At 34.0% G+C, this 17168-nt stretch overlaps 1 protein-coding gene across 1 annotated transcript in view; it reads left to right on the top strand.

The window, feature by feature from the left end:
• DLG2 (discs large MAGUK scaffold protein 2) overlaps positions 1 to 17168 on the top strand; it is a 767759-nt gene that overhangs the window by 496239 nt on the left and 254352 nt on the right. Inside the window, exons 9-12 of the mRNA XM_072398627.1 lie at positions 2118 to 2287; positions 3891 to 4027; positions 5325 to 5469; positions 7558 to 7699. Of these exons, the coding sequence (XP_072254728.1) occupies positions 2118 to 2287; positions 3891 to 4027; positions 5325 to 5469; positions 7558 to 7699 (594 nt within the window). The remainder of the gene's footprint in view (positions 1 to 2117; positions 2288 to 3890; positions 4028 to 5324; positions 5470 to 7557; positions 7700 to 17168) is intronic.

The following is a 17168-nucleotide window of genomic DNA, read 5'->3' as shown; positions in this document are numbered from 1 at the left end:
TGACAATCGGATTGCAATATAACGTTTGTTTACATTTTTAACCACCTGGTTAGAAAAGATCGGGTTTAACACTTTTTGCAAGTGTTTTTACCCCAAACATGGTCGGGTTTAACGGCCAGGTGGTTAAGCTTTTCACTTAGCAAAGTGATGTATCCTTTTGCAAGCAATGTGATAAAAATAAATAAAAACAAAATAAAAATAAAATATACCCAATCGTATACAAGGAAACCAAAAAAAAAAAGTTTTTCCTTGTACATGATTGGATGGTTGAAGTCAACTGTGCTTCATCTCATTTACTAAGCTAAGTGAAATACTCCTTGAAAGGGGATATTTTATTTTTGTAAAGCAATAAGCCAATATTCCTTTAGTAAATCAACCAATTTGTCTATTATTTTGTCACATTGTTTACCCAAAGATCATGTAAAATTATAAAAAATAAATATATAAAATATAAAAAGGGATAACTTGCTTTAGTAAAGGGGCAACAATGTGAGGTGTGGGAACATTCGGTTTGCTGCCTATACAGGGTTTCGTTAGTGAAAGACTATTAAGTATCTGCTCTACCCTCCGTGTCCTTCACAACAGATAGAGAAATGTTTGATCGTTCTGATGGTTATACAGTTTTTAATGTTCTGTTTTATGTGGAGTTTTTCTGGCAGTGAATCGCGGCTCCATAAAACACGCAATCTGTTATGAGTACATTGAGTCTACTTGGTGCTGGGGATTTACAGAGATAAAGTGCCTTGACTCAGGTCACTTCTCTTTATTTCATAATACATCATTTTCTGTATAATATGTCCATGGTTTGACCTTTACATTAAAATTGTGCAAAATGACTTGCAGGTGTCCCAGTGTCCATTGTGGCCACCAGATCTTTAAAAAAAAGATATTGACATCCTCCTCATTCATAGTATTTAGAGTATTTTCTATTCCTATTCTAGGACAAAAAGGAAAAATTTTACTTTAAAATATATCAATCGACAACTAATCATCCTGATATGTTCAAGGTGATGAAATATTCACAAGTTGTTCCAAGTTTTAAAAACACTTTAAAAAATCCATTGATATTTACAACCAAAGAGCAAAACAACCCCTTAAAATGTTTATATGGTCAAAACTTTCTAAAGAGGATTATGCCAACGCGTTTCACAGACTCATTTTCTCTGCTTTTTTAGTTCTGCTTTAAGCCTTATACTAATACAGATATGTATATGTGCATTAGGATCTCTGGCTATTCTATAACTTCGATGACTGACTTTTTTGTCTTAGAAAGCATTGAGGCCAGAGCCATAATTTCTGGAACCGTAGAAATGTACTAGGCGATATAAGAACCACCATAGGGAACTCGCTAACAGATGCACTTGGAAGTATCAGATAGCAATGGCACTTATACCTTTCTAGGGCCACAAAAAAAGGACTCATGGTCCACCAGACAAATAAGCACTCAACATATCCTTCTACACCAGGTTTCTCAACCAGGGTTCTTCCAAAGGTTGCTAGGGGTTCCTTGAGCCATGAGCAGTTTGTGCCTCTTAGGCAAGTTTAGGTAACACCAATGATCTTTTTGGCTATTTGTAAGGGTGACATTTTTCCCAATGGCCAGCAACCTAGGAGGTTTCCTACTACCATCACACTAATGTATGGTGAACTGTGGATATACTCATTATAGCAAGGGTTCCCTTAATACCTAAACGTTGTTACAAAGGGTTGCTCCATTGTAAATAGGTTGAGAAACACTGTTTTACATAGTAGTTGTATTGGTGTAGTAGTTGTAATTGTGGTTTATTAGTGACAAGGCCACTTTAAGATGATCACATTCCTATATGTATCTCAAAATCCATTTTTTTCAGACTCCCTCTAAATTTAATGACTCATTGTACTGCATTTGTATTTTTATAAATAAAGAAAATTCATATCTATCTCTGACAATGCTCAGTGATGTTATATATTGTCTTCACTCTACGGTTTACAGCATGTCATCCACAATGAACTCTTGATTAGCTTTCATATTCTATTAAAGTTATGTGACAGAGCATTGTGCTGAAATAAAAGAAGGGACACTTTTTTTTCTATCTGCTGATTCATTTGCCAGAAACTTTTTTGAATGTGTTTTTCAGGGTCAATGACTGCATTCTCCGAGTGAATGAAGTGGATGTTTCAGAGGTGTCGCACAGCAGAGCTGTAGAAGCGCTAAAAGAAGCCGGTTCCATTGTTCGCCTATATGTACGCCGAAGACGACCCATCCTTGAAACTGTTGTAGAGATTAAACTTTTTAAAGGGCCAAAAGGTAATTTGTTTTCTAAATGTTCTTTACTTATGTGTACCTTATGTGTTTATATTGCATATATTAGCAAAGCAGGGTTTTTTGGTCCACTGTTTCTAGAAATACAAAAACAAATAAACATCCATTGACTGTCCAAGAATTGTACTGTTGGAATCTCTCTTAAGTGAATTGTATTTTTGTATGCCATAGTACTATGTATAAAAAAATACTACTATTATTTTTTAAATTTTTATAGTTTTTTAAATCTGTTGTTAGATTTTTTTTACTTCTAATCACCTTTAACTTTTCTGCAGTCACTCCCTGTCTTCATTTACTGTGCAATGATGGCTTTATGGCTGATAGATTCCCAATGGTGTTACCATTGCTTGTGTTGAAATGGCCACTTATAGTCCTCATTATAAGCCTGTCTGAATAGAACAAGTACTTTAGTACAGGATGTAGACAGAGCATTGTCACCCTGTTACTAGACTTGCCTAAACAAAGGCCCACAAAAGGGCGCAAAATCAGCAAGTGAAAGATTTTACGGAATTGAAAACATTACCAAGGTATATGAGTTTTCAGTCCTTTATATACTCTATATATACTTTATTGTTCTTCCTTCTTCTTCTACTGGTGTTAAGGCTTAAACATGACTTTATGTGTGGCCCCCTCTTGAATGACAATCATGGCACCCCTTACTAAATTATTTGGATAACAACTAATTTACTTTAGTCAGCTTTTTACTATAGCTCATGTTTATAAATGGTTTTCTACTAGAGCTATCGTTCAAAGTTAGGCCAGTGCATCTATTCTGGACATGAGCAAACTGGTCTATGTCATAGTAGCCAAAATGATTGCCAAAAAATGATAATATGGTGTTTTGAGGTCACTAGCAATATTCTGTTTCTATAAGGATTAAAGGGAAACTGCAATAGTTTAGGAACAATTTCATGTAACCATTGTTTTATATTTCTTTTATATGATACTGTATATACACTATATAGTCAAATGATTCTTGACATCTGGCCATCACATTAAACAAGCTTGTCAACATCCCATTCTAAAAGGTGAGACATTAACAAAAGTTCCCCAATAAACGTTTTGAGTATAAAAGCCTCTGCTCTTCCACACAATTTTTAAGGGTGTCTATTCATTCAAAAGGTTAGGAGGGCATATTAACCCGGCTCACAGTCTTTCCAATTTATTCTAAAGAGTTCGGTTGGAGCCCTTCACAGGTCATGTACTTCACACATAAATGCTCTGATTATTGTGCTGATACACAGCAACAAATTCCTGCTGGAAAAGAAAAAGTTCCTTCTCCAAACTGGTTCCATAAGAATAGACTAGAACAGTTGTCTAAAATGTCTTTGTATGCTAATGCATCCTTCTAAACCGAAGTCATTTAAATAGGTGTCCACATTTTCCCATGAATTGTAAATGTAAAGTTTGATTTCCAAAATAAAAATACAAAATACAAGTAACAATGCCTAAAGGGTTGGCTAATGAGTGAGCACCGCAAAAAAAAAAAAAAAAAGTAACATACTACAATTACCGCATGATCCTTTGGTGCTCACAATATAATAATAATAAAAGTTTTGTAATCAATCATATTTTAAACCCATTACAGGTTTGGGTTTCAGCATCGCAGGAGGAGTCGGAAACCAGCACATTCCAGGAGACAACAGTATTTATGTAACCAAAATTATTGAAGGTGGAGCAGCACAAAAAGATGGGCGCCTACAAGTTGGGGACAGATTGCTAATGGTAAGTGTGATTACCGCATAAAGTTTTTCAAAATGTGAGGCCTAATAACCATTTACGTTCACAATGTATTCCTCCATTTTTAGCCGGCATGGTCAGGGTTTTGAATTCTTCTCCATGCTGTCACTGCTGTCAGAGACTCCAGCAAAGGGATCTTAAAAAGATCTTAGCTTCTTCTGGCATGTCCATAACATGAATAAAGAGCTTTCTTTTTTTAGCTGGGTTACATATGTTACAGATCTGTAATTTTTTAATTAAATGTAACAGACATATATTTACATTTTTATGTGGTAGGAAATGCTATGTTTCTGTTTTGAGCACTCCAATTGGATTGATTCTTGAAATCCACATACGGAGAACTGGACCAATGGCAAACATAGCTTGGCTAAAAAGTTAATTCAACCCACCGAGTTGTGCTGTATCATTAGGCAGTTGCATTTTATTTGTTTAACTGGTAAAGCTATACGGCAGGCAAGGGGCAAATCTTAAGAAGCAGGGGAATTCTTGCACTGCAAGTCATCAGGTACAGCTTCCTCTACAGCAAAGAGAACAGGAAGCAGCAGATAAATGACATCACCTAATTTAATTATGTAACACATTAAAATGAATAAAGGGATTTCTTAAGCAATAAGCTATTTATGTCTCTTAGGTCAGTTTAATTGACACCAATGATCTTTTAAGCTATCTGTAAGGGTGACATTCTTCCTACTAGCAAACAACATAGGAGGCATTCCTTCTACTTAAAACCACACTAAAGTACTGAGAGCTGTGGAGTAAATTAAAAAGAACTTCCACAAGACCTGAAAGTTATTTCAAGGTTTTCCCCATGTATAAAAGGTAGACAAACAATGGTTTGGGGTATTCCTGAGGCATAATTGGCATTTCCATCCCATACTTGTCTTCCTTTTGCTCCCCATTACTGTGTCTGGCTGCTGGTAGCAAAGAGAGGACAATCTGTTCAAGTTGCTTAGCATTCTTTTTGTTAACTTTTTGTTTTCACTTTGAGAAATCAATTTCACAAAAGGGCTGTTCGATCAAAAAATAATTGCCCTAGTGAAAAGCAAATTCAACCAATTCCATGTTTTTTTTTCTGTCAAATGATTGTTCCAGTGAAATATAATTTACATAGATTAATAATTCATTGATTGCCATTAATTGTGAACTTCCACCATAAGAAAAGTCGTTTGTCAATGATGTCCGTGTTAAGATGCCGCTTTGCTGGAAGCAGCTGGTTGGAGGAACATGCAGAGATGCTATATAATATTAAAATACATTCTTCTCTTTATTTCTTTCTCTCAAGGTTAATAATTATAGTTTAGAAGAGGTGACACATGAAGAAGCTGTAGCGATTCTGAAGAACACGTCAGATGTAGTTTACATAAAAGTGGGGAAACCCACAACAATATATATGACGGATCCTTATGGACCTCCGGATATCACTCACTGTAAGTACTCCATTTTATGTGATGGCTTGAAAATACGTTCCAGGCAGTTATAAAAGCCACCTAATAATGAATCTCTGTATTCATTATTATTATATTATGTAAGATGAGTAAATACCAGAATGTGGCTTAGTATTAGATTCTTGTAGTACATTGGCAGACATTTTTGGCACAGCACCATATGGATTTTTATCCAGGGGCCTATAAGCTGCAAATTATTAAATGTTTGGTGAAAAAAAGACCTTAGAAAGAAAATGCCAATTATAGCGGTAAGGCTGTATATCCTCAGGTCTTTGCAGTCATTTATATTCTAAATTTAAAATACAAGGAGAGCTATCCTTTAATCAATAGATGGCTCAGTTGCTACAGACAGTAATTTATATTATTTGTATTGTTCTATTGCAAGCCATATCATGGGATGATGTTCTCATTTCACCTTGTACCTCCTGTTTAGACTCCAAAATATATTTTGCTTTTTTTAATATCTTTATTAAACTATTACACAGATTCAGTGAATTTTTGTTGTAGGCCAGTTTTGCAGTAATGGCTTCACAACCACAGCTTTTGTGACCACACAACTCTATCGGCCTTCTGCAGTCCTAAGTTATACCACTAAACCCCATGAAATAAAATATTTATTTATTATTTTGTTATCTTCATAAGCTATTAAACGGAAAAGTAACAATAAAATAAATAATAAAACAAAACTTCTAAAATGGCCCATGCTGAGACCTTGTGAGCCCATGCTGAGATAGCCCGTGCCATATCCAGAGAAATATGAATTCTACCATTGCTGAAAATGGTAGTTGACTATCTATTAGGATGACTGACTTGAACACTAACCCAAAATAAGTATGCAAATGGAGAAAGTCAATGAAAGTCTAAAGTCCTTATATGTATACTCAAAGCTGGAGGCTCAACAACCTGGCGAGTATAATCCACAGAATCATTATATTTCTTTAGCTCGTGCCAAAAGACTTTGGTTTGATGTCATCAGTTTGAAACACTTCTTAGATCATTTAGAATTTTATAATAGGTGCATATGACCCACTTCAAATGGGTTTTACATAGACTTGTATAGGAATGCATATATATATATATATATATATATATATATATAGTTTTATATATATATAGATTTATATATATAGCTATATTTTTAACTTATTACTATATACATCAACACAAATATATAAAGTTAAAAGGCTGCTAGCTTTCAAATTATGTAGGACAAAACATCAATAGATATGTTACAGTCTATGGGTGAACGCTGGAAAAATCAGCCTACTGCTCATCACATCCTGTTCATAGACACGCCTGCTTTATCAAGAAAGAGGGAGACAGCATATTGTGAAGATCAAAAGATCATAACTTTACACATCCATAAATATTACCAACTGACTATAGGGAAAAATAAATGAGAAATACACGATAGCGTATTTTCCTGCGATCACCCTATGTACACAAAGTTCATGGGAAGCAGAGCACACCAGACCAGAGAAAGACAATATTGGTCTTCTTTGGGTATTTGCAATGGGGTTGTGGCAGTAGTGATGTGGTATACCATTGGGACCAACATTGACTTGATTCGTCCTACAAACTATTTTAGCATATTGTTTTCTCCAAAGGTATTCATGGCTTGCCCACTTTTTACACTTTGGTTAGGGGAAGTGCTGAACACTTATGATTGGATAAATGCAAAAAGTATGGGATAAAGTAGAGATGAAACCTAAAAAACTTTCCCAGCTGCAGTACATTTTTATCATCACTAATGAACCCTTTAGCTTCTCCAACTTGAGAAAGATCACAGGTAAGTAAGGGAAATGTCTTGCAATGAGATGTTTTCAACTTTATGAGTAACTTTATGAGTAACTTTTCAACTTTATAAGTAAATACTATATAAATCAATAATGACATACAACATTTTTGTATCACAGTAGGAACAGTATAATTTCTCCAAAAGCTTGACATTTTATATTTGATACCTGGAAGTGTCACACTTTTCCTGCTTGTGCTTGTAAAATATATATTTGATATTGGGTCAACTTTTAATGTGAGCCGCAGGATAACATACCGTTCCTTTATCACCAGCATATTCTCCACCTCTGGAAAGTCACATCCTCAGCAGCGCTAACAATGGCACGCTGGAATACAAGAGTCCTCTGGCGCCAATCTCTCCAGGAAGATATTCTCCTATCCCAAAGCACATGCTTGTGGAGGATGACTACACCAGGTCAGAAAACGTCTTACATATCTTTTATTTTTAACACAAGCTGCCTTGTAGCGTCAGTATCACTGTGTGGGGGAGGACGCCTCCTTAGACTGCCATTGACGTTGTAATGGTTCTTTTTTGTGGACTTATACTTTAAGGAATTGCTGAATGTCCTACAAGCTTTACAGTACTGTGTGCTTTATTTATTGGGATTCACTGTAACTTACTGAAATAAACTTAGGAACGCTACTCTGGCTTTCTCTATTACTTCTTAAAGAAACTATGGGTCATTCGATATCATGTTTTTTGGCTGGTTCAAGGAATGTGTTAGCCTATGTTGTGCCAGGGCTGTGCAAAATCCAGGAGCCAGATAGCCAAGGCACTTAAAACTGAACTCCAAGCAGCTATGGAACTAAGCAGCATGTTAAGCTAAGCAGCATGTATGTAATATGGCTTTTTATTTATTATTACATTACTTAATGTATTGCAGTTTAACCTAAATTTAAACTGCTAATAAATTCCTGCAATCCTCTGTACAGCAGAGCTGATTTTGGGAGAGGAAGAAGTAGCACAAGGACTGTATCTCATGTTCAATGCTTTAGTGTTTATTGGACGAGAGACCAATTCCCTATTCAGCTAGGAAAGGGGTGGTCAAACTATAAATGTTACTTATTACCAGAATAAACAATTCAGGTCTCTTGTCCTGCCAGACAGGACTGAGCTTTGTAAATTTCAAGATTGGATGGAGAGAAATACAAATTATTCCCATATATGTAACATAATTGTGTTTTATGCCGTTTGCCTGGAGTTCAGCTTTATTAAAAATAATACCTGGGAACCAGCTTGTCTTATAAACCTTTTTTTTACCAATGTTTCCGACCTTCTACAAATTCTGCTGGTTCATAGGTTTGATGGCCTCACTCTTTAAGTTGGCATTCATATATCCACCTTTGGTTTATGCTAATGTTTACATAGGGAACCAAAATTTATAGCATGCATTCTCCCGTTTAGTATCCAAAGGCCAGTCAGTCAAGCTAGTCTTATTTTTGGTGTCAGGTTTGAACCATTAATGAGATCAGAATCAACATGGGGTGAAAAATATTTTAGAAAAAAAAAAAATTATGTTATTTGTAAGATTCTTTGGGAACAACATACTCAGTGCCGTCATCCGATAAGAGATCTTGCTGAAATCCAATATCATATGAAGAATGTTCCAAAATATGAAATGGTTGCAATATTATGAGAGACATGCTTTTCCAACTCCCATCACATGGTGCCCTGCAAACTTTAGGTCAAAGAAAAAAGAATAAACAAGCCAAAAAACAATAAATACATTATTGGCTATAGAGACCATCTACATTTTTTTTGAACACCAATAAGAATGAATCACTTAATTAATGCTGATCTTTAGGGTAAAACATGAAAATGGTGATATTGATGTAACATGATGCAAATATAAAATATAGAAGTATACACCAAATGTTAGACCTGTAGGTCCATGTCCGGCAAGAGACATCAGTATTTAACCTTCATCAATAGTTTTGTCAAATAATTTTCTGTAAAAGGAAGAATCAAAAAATGTAACCTAATCAAAACAAATCAAATATATTAAACTGAAGAAATACAAACATGGGCAAATAAACATATCTATTAATCTAAAGAACAGTCAAAGATGTCTAAAAGCAATCTCTATCCAAAATATTTTTTTTATTGGCCAGAGAGTGATTGAGACACACATTTTTTGCATATTGTATATTTATATGTGTTCTGACATGAAGTACCTCTACCAGTATCTTTCCCAAGTTTATCAGAATCTAGGGCCACATAATAACAGCAACCAGTAGCAGAATTGTAAAAAGAGGTTAAAGAAACAAAGCACAACTATAAAAGTACATGTTAGAAACTACATATGACAACTTTATCCTAATAGCTTTTTAAATTGTTTTTGCCTAGTGGGTGATTTGTTGTGAAGCCCAACACAAGATCATTTTGAGGGCCACTATCATCCAATTCCTGCATTTTTAATTCCCTCCCACTACCTGGACTGACAATGTCAAGTGCATCAGTTCACATGGCAAGTTCTCTTGTCAATGGCTAATATTGATTCAATTCATATAAATTGTATAATATACTTGGGCCTGAATTTTAAAGCTCTTTCTGGAGAAGATGGACTATCATTGGAGGAGGTGAAAGATCTAGCAAACCTGGAATGGATTTCTTGCAACCATTTTCTATTATTTGGCAATTTTATTAAACCTTGAGCAGAACAATTCCAGGTTTGCTGGAATAAAGTCATACAATTTAGGCAAAATTCATTGCCCACATGTGTTTTTGGCACCCTAAAGATCTCTACAACACAACTCATCCTTGGTGGTCAATGTTGGAAGATACCAGCTTATTACAGAGAATTGCATTGACTTCTTTACACACCTTGTAATGTCAAAAATATGTGCTTTTAGCCACAAGCTACTCCAATATGGCCTTATTATTCCAAAATAAAAAAAAAAACAAGGGATTCAAGCATTTAACATTTAGGGCTCTATTTATAAAAGCACGAAATCTGACATTTCTCAAACATTACCTGGTCAAGAATCCATTACTGCCATTTAAACACAAACTGGAATATTCTCCTCCATGGAATGTTTGAGAGAATGTCTGATTTCCTGATTTATAAATAGAGCCCTAAGTGCTTCAGGTTTATTGTTGTTCTTCTATTGCATCTTCTCTGTGAATATTTTTGTTACAAATTAAACGCAAATTGCAGAGACTGTTTGATTGGCATTTCCATCTAAATGGTAGTTAGACTTTCAAGGGTTTTAACTGGTAGATTATATTTATTTTTTTTTGAGTACAGTGTAATCTTTCTCAATATGTATGATTTTTCATTTAATTCCTGCATGATTTGATTCATAAATAACATGCTACACCACCATGGCTTATCCCTCCTATTTGAAGTTCATTGAGTGTGGAATTTATACAAGGTTTCTTTTTGAAATGATAGTGGGAGAAGTGGACCTTTGCACCATTGAAATAAACACCGCCCAAAATGTGCTTACCTCCTTGGGATTTCATGGCTGCCTTGCCTAAAATAATTGAAAATATTTTGAAACTTAGGTGGAACAATTTGCCAACTGTTTGAGGGTTATGAATAAAGATATGTCTGCAATTAAGAAAAAAAATTAATTGGTCCTGTTATCATAACACAGTATTGTAGGGTAAATATTAACTGCCAAAAATACATGGATGACCTATTGAATGTAAAAACACATACTGTCAATGTTTGACTTAACAATGTAAAGTCAAAACTTTTTTTTTAATTTTGAAGAGTTTGGGAAAATGTAAGACCCTGCTTGTGAACAGGGTTGATGCCGTACTTAAGGGTGGGCTTTGAATACTCATCAAGAGTTTGGGGTGTTCAATTATAAGACCTTTTTTGTGTCCAATTAGGTAGATTCCCATTTACTACCCATCCCTGGGATACAACAGTGAGAAGATATTTCTCTAAAGTAAATTTAAAGGAAATCCCCTCTTAAACAAGCGTCTCCTTGTTCTTTTCTATACTTGTTCCGTTACAAAATTTTGTATTTCGCCTCAATTTTAGTCTCAGTGCACTGAGAGGGTAAATCTCTCCAAGAGTAGACACAGAGAGCAGTATAAACCTGCCTATATTAACCCTGGGATTCTGATACTGAGATTCAAACTTTCCTACTCTATTCAAAAATAAAAGAAAAAGTTTGATTTTACACAAATTTTTCTGAACCGGGTTGGGTATTTGATGTGAATACAGCATGCCAGTGTAAGCATTTGCTGTTATAACTCAGTCTTATTGTTATATATATTAAATAGAAAATAGTTATGTTGTATAGGTAAATATCAGGGACATCAATGAATGTACGTTGATTAAATCGTTTTTTTTTAAGCGGCTTATGAATTAGATTACCATCCAAAATGTTAACAATTTGCTACTGAAATTTTTGTTCAATCGTCCAAGAAGCTCAATGTGTTTTACTGTTTGCTTGCCTAATTATCATGCTCCTGTGATACATTTTTATTTTTTTGGTAGTAGATTTTAAATCAAAGACCCACAAGGAGACTCATCAACGGACAGGGCTTGATGTAACCATGCACTTCCAAATCTTGGATTCTATACCATTTCTACTAAAACCATGTTTGTTGAGTTGTATGCTATGAAGAATCGGGATGACCTACAGATTTTAAATTCACCCACAATGCATTTGCATTGCTTTGTTGACTTTACCTCAGTTTCCATTGATGTGGTTGTCCATTTTTGTCATCTTTCTCCAACTTGCATTCCGGGGTATTAATAAAAATAAAAAACAAAAACACCCTTGGCTGCTCATATTCATACCATCAGGAATATAATAACAAGAGACTCCCTAAAAAAAACAAATAACTATTTTTAAACTGTATTTAATCTTGGCATAAATTATAACTTAATAAACATACTATTTGTTCACAATATTTTTTTAAATTTATGTAAAACTGTAATATGACACAAACTGTAACAACCACGTGGGCATGATAACTTAGCTGAATAATTTTGCATTTTAATTATTTTGTTTTAAAATATTAGCCAGAAGTACATTTTTATAAGCACAATGTGATGCTAAGGCAAGTTTATTTGATTGCAAAATTCTCCTTTTGTGAAACTGTGTGTTAAGAATCATTGGTATCTTGATAATGATGTGGTGTATCCATAATTCACAAAGAAAACTTCTACAGCAATTTGTTTTCATTTTTTTTTTACATTCATTTTTTATTTATTTATTTTTTAATTCTACTTTAACTAATTAAGCATCAAAAGTAAAACTGACCCCTTAGATCAGCTTAGTTATTTTTAAACTGTAATATACATGGTGCTATATTCTAGGATGATATATATATATATATATATAAGATATTATATATAGATATATATAATACTATGGAACTATGGAAAAAATGGACTAAATTAAACTTAAAGTTTATTAAATTAATTTTTTAGATCATGAAATTTGGACATGTTTGTAATTCATTTCAATGCTAATATAATTCAAGTGTGTTCATCACATTGCTTCTAGTTAGACATAATAGTACAATGACATTTTAACATAACCTCATAAATTGATCTTGCAGCAACCTGCAAAAAAACACTGCTGGTAAATAATACTTTCTGGATGTCTCACTTGTTTGACTGCACCAGATCGCCAGTACTGTCATCAGAAATTTCTGGGCCCAATACCAGGCAAACTTACTGGACTTGATCACTATCTTGATTGTGTCCTGTTACATAGGTACTCCATGATGGTGGTCCTAAATAGTGCAATTACATGGGTAGGGTCTAGAGCAGCAGGCACCAACCGGTCGTCCGCAAGGAAAGTTTAGTGGTCCGCAGCTCTGGCCGATTCACCCCCCCAGGAGTCAGGAGAAGGACCCCACTGGAGGGGGGGCATACCGGCCGGGCCCACGGATCATGTCTTCCATACGGATTGTAGGCTCAGGGCGGTGGGCTGGTTGGGTCTCTGGACGCAGGCTTACACCTGCGATAGAAGGGTGGGCGTTTTCTTCCCTTTGAGTGAGGCACGACTCCGAAAAGGTTGACTACCACTGGTCTAAAGCACTGTAGAGTGACCAGTTTGCACAGTGCATCTTCATCGATTCCCGGGAACCATGCAAAGTGATGGAGAGTAATGAAGAAATGTGTTGTGTGTGCCAGGTACAGCACATATTTAAAATCCATGCAAAATTAATTTGCAATAAATAAAATGTATTGTTTTGCTATTACAAATATTTAATCAACAATCTAAAAAACTGACTTATACCTTTGCTCTTTCTTATATCAGTGTTTCTCAACCTTTTTAACATGGAGGAACCATTGAATTAACTTTCTGGTCTTCAGGCAACCCCTGCTTTAATTACAGATAGACAAAAGATCATTGGAGTCACTTAAATTGACTTCAGAGCCACAAATTGCTTGTTGCTCAAGGAACACTGATGTAAATGTTTATTTTCTTAACCCCATCCTACTTTGGGCTGATACAGTATGATAGATATAAATATATATATATATAGTCAATATATATATTGACTTCAGCTATCCAATTATGTGCAAAAAGAAATCATGTTTTTTTGTGTTTTTTACAATTCTTTGCATGTGATTGGGTTTTCCTAGCAAAATTAATTTTATCACATTTACTGGGTGATCATTTTGAGAGTTCACCTTGCTCAACAGTCTTTTTTAATGTTTTTTTAGAAGTGAAAAGTCCCAAATTTCTGGGGCTTCAAGTCTACAAGTAGGAAGTTCCGATATCTCACCAATGGGACTCGGTGGCGGAAATGGCCCATAATTTAAACAATTACGGCCAGGCAGGTTTTTTTTTATTGCAGAAGAGACAGGCCACATCCTTTCTGCAAAAAAAAAAAAAAACCTTACCTGTCAGATAACAACTATTTATTTGCACTTTCCTGTACCCATTCCATTGTGGGCATCACAATCTTCTTCCTTTTTCTCCTTCTGGTTTCCTACCTCTTTCATCCTGATTGGCCACGCTGGGATGACATAGTTCCTGGGATGGGGGGCCAATGATTATTCGGACCTTGCAGAGGAAGCCTGGTTCTACCGAGTATCCCAGCTTTCTTTGATAGAAGAGGACAGCAATCAGGCAGATAGGAATTCTTATTGCAGAAAAGATATTGCCTGACCCTTTTTGCAGTAAAACTTTACCTGATCCCAAATTTTGAAAGCAAAATGTAAGTTTTGATTTAAAGAGACAAACAACAAAGTAAACTAATTAGCTAATTTTGAGTTCAAGTACACTTTTACCCAATCATTATAATTAATTTTAAACATGTAACCTTCTCCTAACACTTGAATTAACTCTTGATTTAACATTTATCCCTAATACCTACCACTTAACCTCTTCCTAAAACTTTATTTTTAACTGTACGCTTAACCTAAATCTGAATCTTTCAACCCTGACTTTAAGCCTTCTCCCAATCCCAGCCTCTAATAATTAACATTTTTTAACTTAGCAATTAGAAACAAATGAAGATTTACTGTTCAAATGCACGCCAGCATTTACCTCGTTGTATGCCAAAACTATATTTTGTGTCAAAAGCCAGCATCCTAAAACTTGTAGTTTTTTTCGGAATGTTAAATGTTTATTTTCATGCAGCATATCTGAACATAATAATAAATTATATGAAAAAATAACTTGCTTTTCTCAACAATATATAAGGACACCCCCAGTTCCCCATTCAGACCAGCAAGAGTTCCTTCAATTGCTAAATTATTGACTATAAAGTGCACAAGGATAAAAATAAATAATATAAATTTAAGATTATATTTTTTAAATATTTTTATGCGGTGGTAACAATGTATAAAAAAATAAAAAATTACAGGTTAATAAATAGAAGAGAAATTGTAGCATTTCACGTTGCATATTATTTTCTATATCAATGTGGATTTTATGGAAAACATGACAACTATTACATATATATATTTAATACAATCTACTGAACAGTAAGAGCTTTATCCCTTTTTAATTACATTTTTTTTAATTACAATTTTTTGTTGCAAAATTAATACTTTGAATCACAATATATTATTCATGCCATGAACCCTCTTTTTTCCCTGTTCACTGTATCAGGTGTATTGCATGAAAGAAATGTTTAAAGCTGCATGATTAATATCTTTGATAAGCCATCATTATATTCTGTCTATGGTGGAAATGTTTGTCTTACTTCATAGTAACTTATATTGTATACAGATGATAACTTACCTATTGCACCATTTGAGAAGTATTTAAACTACTGTGAATCGTTGTTTTGCTGTGATTGATTTCTGAAAAATGCAGCATCAAACATACTTGAACATCTTAATAAACTGGTGCAATAGTAAAGCTTCCACCTGTGTATGAACACAGCTTTATGTTTTCTACTTCTCGATGGCAATGAAATGTTCTTGCTTTTATTTTTTATTGTAATTAAAATGTGAAACTATATTATGGAATATTTTCCTTCATGGAAAATATTGGTGCTTCTATTTAATATTGTATACAAACAAAAAAAGTTATTTATGCAAATAAAACATTTCATTGAATGTGTTTATAAGTGTCATAACACTTAATAGCCATGGATAGCTGAAAATGATAATATTTATATGAATAGACAATCAAATGACTGGGCATAGTATTATTTTTCTTTTTTAATAATGCTATGGAAAAAAATATTTGCATTTGGTAATTTGAAATACTTCTATGCATATATTTTTCAATAGAAATTGATATGATTTTTTTTGGTGTCATTGCATGAAAATCATTTAAAATGATTGAATATTTTCATTTTATGTTTCTACACTCTAAATGATAGAACTTACTTTGCCCTTTTGGTGTCACATAGGTCAGCAGCAAATAAATAATTTGTCTTGCTGGCCTTTGTTTAGTTGAACTTTTCCTTATGCATATGAAGTACCAGCTTCAGCTAACTGCAGAAAACCCTAAATAATTAAATATATAGACAATATTTATTATATATTAAATTTAGAGTATATTCAATATTATTTTGTGTAATATGATTATTTTTACAGAAAATTATAAATCCCAGTGCATTATGCATTGCAAAGCAGAACAAAGTGAAATATTTAAAAACAATGCAGTTACTTTTTTTTTATTTGTGCCCTTATTTTTTGAGCAAAGCTAAGATGGGTAAATTAAAAAAATAATATCCATAAATATTTTAAATGTGCTCCTGTGCCAATAATAAATGATGGTAAAGGATTTAATGAATTGTGCTTGATACAGAATTATTTGTTGACGCAATTATTTGTGTTCATAGACAAAATTGGAAAGAAGAACTGAAAACTTGTAAATTGCTCTAAATGTGACTTTTTACTTGATTTTGTAGTTTGTATCTTTATCAAAGCAAATTAAAGGCACAACATTGTTTGGAAAAATATATTTGTCATGATTTTTTGAATGCTTGTATATGCATGTGTGCTATTAATGTAAAGATTGGTGATTTATGTAAATCTCACAATTTAACCTATCCTCAAGAATATTCACTGTATATGAATGTATTTATGAAATCACAATTTACTTCCCCAACAAAAACAATAAAGGGACCCACATGGCATTCATTCTGCTCTCATATGTTATTTCAACGCGTTTCGCAATATGAGCTTCCTCAGTAAATCAGTAGATTATGAGACCAGTGTTTCAAGCTTATGCTTCCTGGTTTTAAATGTGCAACTGACTGGGTATCAAATATTACCTAATTTAGATGGGACATTGGGTAGAGAAAAACAGCTAGACTGAAATAAATTCAATGTTTCAATTAGATCAAATTTGTCAGCCCCGTGGCACTACTTTTTCCCAGGGAATTTGCATTCAGCTTTCAATAAATTATTTCATATGTCTTACAAATTTGTTCTTTAGAGAGCAGGGAAAATAAAAGAAAAATTAATATTAAAGGAGGTAGGCTAGTGAAAATA

Source organism: Pyxicephalus adspersus, chromosome 1, assembly GCF_032062135.1.
Source record: "Pyxicephalus adspersus chromosome 1, UCB_Pads_2.0, whole genome shotgun sequence".
NCBI lineage: Eukaryota > Metazoa > Chordata > Amphibia > Anura > Pyxicephalidae > Pyxicephalus > Pyxicephalus adspersus.
This window is presented reverse-complemented; position numbering and strand designations above follow the sequence as displayed.